Source organism: Rutidosis leptorrhynchoides, chromosome 4, assembly GCF_046630445.1.
Source record: "Rutidosis leptorrhynchoides isolate AG116_Rl617_1_P2 chromosome 4, CSIRO_AGI_Rlap_v1, whole genome shotgun sequence".
Classification (NCBI taxonomy): Eukaryota; Viridiplantae; Streptophyta; class Magnoliopsida; order Asterales; family Asteraceae; genus Rutidosis; species Rutidosis leptorrhynchoides.
In genome coordinates, this window is record NC_092336.1 from 43,912,064 (window position 1) to 43,920,782 (window position 8,719).

The window sequence follows — 8,719 nt, forward strand, 5'->3', positions numbered from 1 at the left end:
ACACGGCATAGGTGAAACTTTAGTGAAACTTATGAAGTTAAACATTTTCCTTTATTTAAACAACCTTAAATGATTATTTTTCTAAAAATACTTATACTTTGAATTAAATCATGAAATTTTTATGTGTTATCATATTCATAGTAAAAATCATTTTTCCAGAACATAAACCTCCAACTCAAAGTTTAAGATAGTTTTTGATTATCCAACCCAAAACAGTCCCCGGTGGCACTCCGACGTCGTAAAAACAGTTTTTAAGATATTCTTTGAAAAACCAAATTATACCTTGTTAAATTAGCATATATTTAAGTTATATTACAGGTCTTGAAGTATTTTAAAAGTTAAGTTAGAAGGATCTATTTAGTTTGCAAACAAGTTTGAAAACATTCAAACTATGTTCTTGTTGTTAAACTTTTATACCACAAAATAAGATAGCTATATATATATGAATCGAATAAGGTTATGAACATAGATACTACCTCAAGTTCCTTGGACAAGATTGCTGTAAAAGAGGAGTAAGAAGCTAGAATCAAAAGGGTGATGGAAGTGGATGAAAGATTGGAAGTAAGTTTGTGTTCTTGGAAGGATTTCTTGAAGTGTTTTTGTATGGTTTTCTTATGGTGTTTAAGTAAGGTTTTTGAAGCTAGATCTTCATGGAACTTTGCTGAATGTTTATGGAGTTTAATGTTCTTGAGAGTGTGGGTGTTTTTAGCTAGAGAATGGAAGTAAAAATGAAACAAAATGAGGATACATATATACTCCTAAAAAAAATGTTTATGTAGTAGACATGGACAAATTTTTAGTTTGTATTTTTGTAATTAGTCTTACAATCATTCAAAAGTAATTACCTTATACATAAGGCATGAACAAGGGCTGGTTAGGTGGTGATTTGATGTGTATATACCAATAGTAAATACGTATAGAAGCTAGGTATGATACGAGTACAAATACTCTAGATATACGTATAGAAATTTTGTGAAAAATGGAATGAGGATTCAAATATAGCTATCTTTTGTGAATACACTTATATGATTTTATGTATTTAAGTATTTAAAAGTGATTAAATACATTACTTATACGATATATGTATAAACATTATAAGTCTTAAGTATTTATGTCAAATAACGTTACGTATAGTTATCGTTTTGAAAACTTAAGTTAGTAGTTTCAAAATATACTTATAACTTATTGTTATTAATACAAAATGAGATATTAAAACATTCATTAATCATGTTAAATATGTATATATACATATATATACACAAACGTATAATTATCATATATTGTATAGTTCGTGATATCATCGGTCAAACTAGACGGTCAAACGTTGTGTAAAACTCTTTTCGGAAACATAAATCTCAACAATTTGGATTGCTTATCATGTTGGTAAGGTTTAATTTATGTAAATATTAATCTTATAAGTATAGAATGATCGAAAAAGTGCGGGTCAACTTTAGGGTTTTTGCTTATCGTGTCGGAACCATATAGAGATTAGAGTTTAAATTTGGTCGGAAATTTCCGGGTCGTTACACCACGCAGGCTTGCCACAGTGGTCATCGAGTTGCCAGTGAAGCACACCACCCGAGTTCAATTTCTGGGTATGTCAAATTGTTCAAAAAAGGAGTGTGACCAGAGGGTGCGCATAATGCTCAATTCACCCGGTTCCAGGTCTCGCGCTCGACGGCTTGATTGCCCGAGATTTTACTCTCTATGAAGGAGCCAATGTGCTTGTTCATAGAGAGATTTCTTTGCTACCCCCAAAAGAATATAATACATGATGAAATTTGTCAATGTAGACGTATTTAAAATTCAATTCATTCATATAAGTTCCATTCCATTTAATATTATACAGCACAAACTGAAAAATATTTAAAGTTAAAGTTGAGAGAGTTTTTTTTTGTTTTTGTTTAAAAAGAAATGTAAAAATGAAACAATTATTTCATTCTATGGTTTTCTTTACTTAAAAAACAAATTAATTAGAATGAAATAACTAATTAATGAGGTTAGAGTTGCAAGTTCAATTCGTATATGAAATAATTGTTTATATTTGTTATGTGTGAATTAATTTAGAAAAATGTTAATAACAACTCTTATGTTTGTCATTAAATATTAAATTTAATGAAAAAATAGTGGTACGTGAAGTACTTATTTTCTAAGATGTGGTTGATTCTTATTAAAGTACAATATTTTTTGCATCTCATAATTTTTTAATGGCGGTTTAAGGGTTGTCATTAACATTTTCTAATTTATAATTAGATAAAATTCCCAAATTCATCCCCGTGTTTGTCAATTTTCTTTTTTTTAGTCCATCTCCCTCAAAATCATTTATAATAGTCCTTAAATGCCATTTTAAATCTCAATTTCGTCCCTCTGTTACTTTTTCTTAAACGTCCGTTAAGGGTAATGGACACATGCTGCTGCTCACGTGACCGTCCAAAAGTGTTGCAAGATTAATTAATCACATGCTTCTCACGTGACCAGCAATGCAACGTTTCATATTATGCAGTTGCCAAAAAACCTAGTCGTTTCTCAAGATACAATTGCAGTTCATCCACCTGTTTATGCGACTCAAATGTCTGCGTTTTCTCCTTCATCTACTATTGAGGGTATTGACAATGCTGATCTGCAAAACAGTTATGGTAAGTTTTCGATTTATTTTTTTCTTTCTTACTTTTTTGTTTAATTTTACAAATATCAGTAAAAGAACTGTTCCATTGATAATAATGATTTTCGTTTTTTTTCTTCCTAATTTAATCATAGATAGTGGACAGTTGATTTCTTATATTGATGATGATTTGGCTTTAGTGGAACACTCTGGTTATCAAAATTTAGAAGATTATGTTAATGTTGATGATAATGAAAATGAAAATGGTGATGATAGTGGTTCTTCAAGGTGGAAGAGGTGGTGGTCAAACAGGTGGTGGAAGAAGTGGTGGTCAAACAAGTGAATTTGAAAGTCAACGCTGGAGTCAAGGTGGAAGTCAAACTGTGAGTCATGGATGGAGTCAAAGCTGGAATCATGGTTCAAGTCAATATGGTCAACAGAGACAAAAACTACCAGTGAAGAAAAATGCATGATGGTTTCTGAATGATCAAGATGAATCTGATGTAGTGTTTTTTTTAATGCTTATTTTGGATTTTGAATGTTTAATTGAACTAGTGTTGATGCTATTTTGGATTTTGAATGGTTATTATGAATCTGATGTACTGTTTTTTGGATGGTTATTTTGAATCTATTTGGATTTTGAATGGTTGTGTTTGAATGCATATTATCAATGAATGTTTCAAAACAGTCCACATGGGTTTAATATTTAGGTTAAAATGGGTCAAAAGAAGTCACTTGTTTAAAAACAGTCAACTAGGGTTTCATATTTAGGTTAAAAGTTTAGGTTAAAATGGGTCAAAAGAAGTCACTTGTTTAAAAACAGTCAACAAGGGTTAAATGTTTAGGTTAAAATGTTTAGGTTAAATGGGTCAAAAGAATTAACTTGTTTCAAAACAGTCAACATGGGTCAAAACAGTCAATTGTTTTCAACTTGGGTCAAATTAGTCACTTGTATTCAACATGGGTCAAAACAGTCAATTGTTTTCAACTTGGGTCATATCTTCTTGTTATGAAAGTATTTTGAGATAGTTACAGTTTAATTAGGTGTATAAACTTGGATAAAATAGCTGAAGCATCTGTTGAATATAATTAGGAATATTATACGCTGATGATGGTCTACTTGAACCTCTATATAATATTTAATTTGTATGTAATGGTTATAGATAGGACAATTGCCTGTTATATAATTACTGTCATTGTTTCCTTCTTCAAAATCATATCAAATGTGATATTATTGTCATTGTCACTTGTTTGATACATAAAATGGGTCAAAAAAAGTGAGTTAATGCATCATGTCAAAACATTCACCATTTTCATTTCCTGGAATATAAGTTACACAAGTTCAATTCCAATCACAGACCAAATTAATAAACTTGACTTACATCAATTGATCAACCTATCACATTACAACTACACTACTATCTAATTGAAATACAAATAACAAAAAAACAAATCGACATGAAAAAAACAAGTTTCTCACATCTTAGCAATTGAGCATCCTTTTCACGTAATATTTCTTTAATTGGAGGATCCACCAAGCAAATGAAACCGAAATCTTACGTTCCTGTAGCATATCGATTATCTTGTCAATTAAATTTGTATTTTAATTTTACAAATAAAAAAAAAAGAATACGACAACAAATCTTAAACTTCGAGCACAACAAAAGAACTTACGACCTGGATTCTTTGATGTCTTTGAGATACGGATAACGGAAGAGCTACCACCACTACAAGAAAAATGCTCATTTGTGACGAACTTTTAGTGACGACTCAATATTTGGTCACTAATAATAATATTTGGTCACTAATAATGATATTTAGTTACCATTAAAAAAGTGGTCACTAAATTTTGGTCACTAAACGATATTAGTGACCAAACAAATGGTCACTATAGTGACCAATTTTAGTATTTTGGTCTCTAAAATTATTTTGTGACGGATCTATAGTGACGAGAAGTGACCAACCTATTTTCGTCACTAACTTGATTTAGTGACCATTTTAGTGTTATTAGTGACCAATAGTCTTCGTCACTAAAGCTCATTTTTCTTGTAGTGCACACACACAATACACAGGCATTGATTTCCTTGGATCGAAGTTTGCTTTGGAAAGGTGCCTGAGAAGTATCGAACTGAATTAGGGTTCTAATATTTGTAATTGCTTATAGGGTATGTTTTAAACAGTCATGTGATGTGACTAGCACAAAATAGTACTAACGGCAACTTTAAACGGATGTTAACAGAAGGACTAAATTGGGACTTAAAAATGGAAATAAGGATGGTTTTTGCAGCTATTAATTGGGAGGGACTAAAAAAAATAAAAGGAACAAACACAAGGACGAATTTAAGAATTTTGTCTTATAATTATGAGTGTATAAGTTGCTTCCAAATGAAATATGAAATAACTGTTCGATACAAGTAACTGAAGCAATAATAAATATAGATTTATTAATTATATAGACAAAAGATGAAGAAGAAACTAAACAAGAGCGCCATATATATATATATATATATATATATATATATATATATATATATAGTGCAACTCGTAGCACAAGTCTCTTGGCTCACATATATTTTCAAATTTTCTTTAGCTTGTATATATGACATTACAATTGGAGACACCAATCTACTTCTTGAACCAGTAAACACCTTTCTTCTCTGGATCTTCTTCAATAAACAAACACTCTTTTGTCTCTCGAAAAATCGCCTTTAGGATCGGAGTATCATCGAAATTATAATAGTCACCCAAAACAGGTTTCACAGCTTTTGTGGCCTCTACAATATGATAATGTGGAATAGTTGAAAACAAATGGTGAACCACATGAGCATTAGGTTCATCATGCCAAATTGTGTTCCATATCCCATAATCCCTATCAACTGTTCCTAAAGCACCTCTTAACCAATCCCATTCCCTCGAATCGTAGTGCGCAACCGATGGATGATTATGGTTTAAATATGTGAACAACATGAAAAACATACACATAATGATCAAGGGGTAACCATAGATGTTAAGTAACCAATCGAATCCTTGTTTTGTGCCAATTCGATATAGTCCATAAAGAACGGCGAACACTCCAATATCGGATAGAAAAACTTGAGCTCGTTCGCTATCGTTGAAGATAGGACCTAAAGGGTTAAAATGACTAGGGAAACCTTTGTAAATTCTTCCATGAAGATTGAAGATAAAGTAGCCAGGGTAGCCGAAAACTAACCTAAACATAACAAACAACGCGTTCCCTATCGGATTGGAAAGAATTTCAACAAACCACGTATCGTTTTTGAGTTTAGGGACCCAATTTTCGTCCTTTTCAAGCGAACTCGTGTTAGCGTGGTGAGTACGGTGACTATATTTGAAAGAAAAGTATGGAGTAAGGACAAGGGAATGGAAAATTAGGCCAATTGTATCATCAAGCCATTGGTATTCACTAAAGCAATGATGACCACAATCGTGGACGATATTCCATAGTCCTACCATAACGCTAGCTTGCGCAATCCAATAAATCGGCCATGCTATGTACGAAAAAGGTGGGGAGAGGAGGGAAATGTAATTATTTGCGACGTAGTATAAGGAAAAGATCATGCACAAATCACGGATGAGGTAGTAGAATGAGGTCGTAAGAGATCGATTGAAACAATGTGGTGGTATTGCTTTTTTAAGATCTGCGATCCCGAATGGAGGTTTTTCGACAGGAGCGTGTTTGAAGACGTCTCTTGGCTTTGTAGACTCGTTCATTCGACCCCCTGCTCCCATTGTTTTTGTGAAAAGGAGTAAGAACCTGCATAAGAAGACACTAATTATTAAAACATATAGCTAGTATCGTGCATATAATTAACGTACTATATGTATTAGTTATTATATAAATAAATACTTGTTTAACTATGATTGATCAAGTAGTTTTGAGGTTTAAAGATCAAACTCATACCTTGAGGATAAGAGATCTGATGATATTTGGTTTGGTGTTTAATTTGATGGTCTTCAAATGGAACGAAACCGTACCATTTATAAGTGAAGAATGTTACTATTGGTATCTACATGGAAAATTAAATATTTAAAAGAATACCTAGCGGTCGACTTTGGTGGGCTTTAAGCAAGATTTTTAATCACTAGTTTTCATGATTTAGTTATTGTAATCGGGAAATTAACTATACACGTGAATATGATTGCATAATCAACGACCAACACTTTGGATCCAAACGCTTTTTTATGTCCAAATTTAAATTTAAATAAATAAATAAATAAATAAAGACAAAACTCTTTTTCAACTATTTGTATAGTATAAAATAAAATAACGGATGGCTTGGAGTTACATTAAAAGACAAAAAGCTAGTAGCTGTTAAATTCAAAACCAAAGGTGCAGCCTCGGAAACTAAATAAGTATATAAGGAATTCATATATACAGAAAGAATTAACCAATGTAGAAAACTAAGAGAATCAAGTTTAAATAACCGACTAACTAAAGTATTTAGGGTCTATATTTTTAAGTTTAGACTTTAGATTTTAGGATTTAAAGTATAGCTATTATCATTTACCATTTAAGATTTAGGAATTTAATCCCTAAACTTTAAACCTAAACCATAAACTCAAAATCAAATTTAATTTAGAATAATTTTTTTTTTTTAAAAAGTACTTTATTTTTCTGTGTCTTTGATTTTTTAGAAGTATATTGTTAAGGAGAAAGGGCCTATGAAAATATATAATCATCTCCATTTAGCTTAATGGTTTCTTTTTAAGTGTCCGTGAGGTCTCGAGTTCGAGTCTCATAAGGATTTCATAATGCAATTTTTACAGTTGGTTATTGAGTTCTCTGAAAGACATCGATGTCTGAGTCTGTCCTATGAGGGGTTGCTTCTCAAAGATGACTACATGCAAAGCATGTCTGTCATATTACATTTTGATATGTGGAACGGATATGAACGGATGGTGAGAAATCTTTTGGTGGTCTTAAACAAAAAAAAAATAAAAAATAATAATAAAAAATAAAAATAAAAATCTTGACAAGCCTCCAAACCCAAAGAACAAAGCTAATAAACCAAACTAGCCAACATAAACATCCAACAATAAAATTTGCATTTGCTCATTATTTATTCGTCTCAATTAAAATCTCCACAACAAAATACATATGGATTCATAACTACACTATTTACCAATATATAATAATTTACTTTTCACTTAAACCCGTTCGGATTGTTACTAAAGTATAAAAGTGAACGCTAATTTTTAAAACAACTCAACATGAAAACATGAAAAATTAGAATCGAGGAAATTCTTAAACAGTGTACTTCTCCAACTGTGAGAGAAAAATCATATGCCCGTAAGCGAAAAGAACGTCCACTGAATATCTCGTAAATCACTCGACTAAAAGTTCGTTTATGTACATGAACCGCCAGGATGCTTCTAACACCTGATCGCATCAAAATTCATCTTATTGTTGATGACTGATGAGGCTATTTAATAAATCATATCAAATTTACTAGTTTTTTTAATTAACTTTGATATTCGACCCGTTTTTTACGAACTACCTAATCCAAATGCAATCACCCCGTTCTGTAGGTAACCGATAGTTGTCGCCAGTGATCACCTCCGTGGCCACAAAAGAGTATTTTTAATCCTAGGATTTGAATTTGAAACCTTTATGTATTTTTACCTACTTAAACTAAGTCTTTACTACTAAATTACTACAAAACCACTGCCATTGTGGTTATTTACAAGTTAGTTTACTCATATCTGCTTCTAAGCCAACCGAAATGTTCACTTTCATGAACCATTCGGCAATAATATAATTTATATTCATTCGTTAAGGTAAATGAAAATGAACGAAAACATATGTGAAGTTCCGATAGTTTAGATAAATTAACGAGCAAAAACATAGATTTCCATTCGTTCAATTATGTTCGCTCTTTGTTTTAATTTTATATATTTTACAGTATATTTTTATCTATAAACTATAGTTATAATTTGATAAAAGAAAAAGGAAAGTAAAAAAAAAAAAAAATTATATACCTTCGTTCTGTTGGGACACAAGTCCCTTATAACTCAAACTCAATACTAACAGAGAGTAAAATGTGTTTATTTGGAATGCATACAAAAACAGAAAGCAAAATAAACACACAGGGACTA

The 8,719-nt window shown here is 31.3% G+C and overlaps 1 protein-coding gene across 1 annotated transcript; it reads right to left on the reverse strand.

Annotated features, from left to right (window-relative positions):
* Window positions 1-5,227: 5,227 nt before the first annotated feature.
* Window positions 5,228-6,352, reverse strand: LOC139844485 (delta(12)-fatty-acid desaturase-like). The gene has a single exon (XM_071834709.1). It carries the CDS (start codon window positions 6,350-6,352, stop codon window positions 5,228-5,230), a length of 1,125 nt encoding a protein of 374 aa, XP_071690810.1.
* Window positions 6,353-8,719: the final 2,367 nt, after the last annotated feature.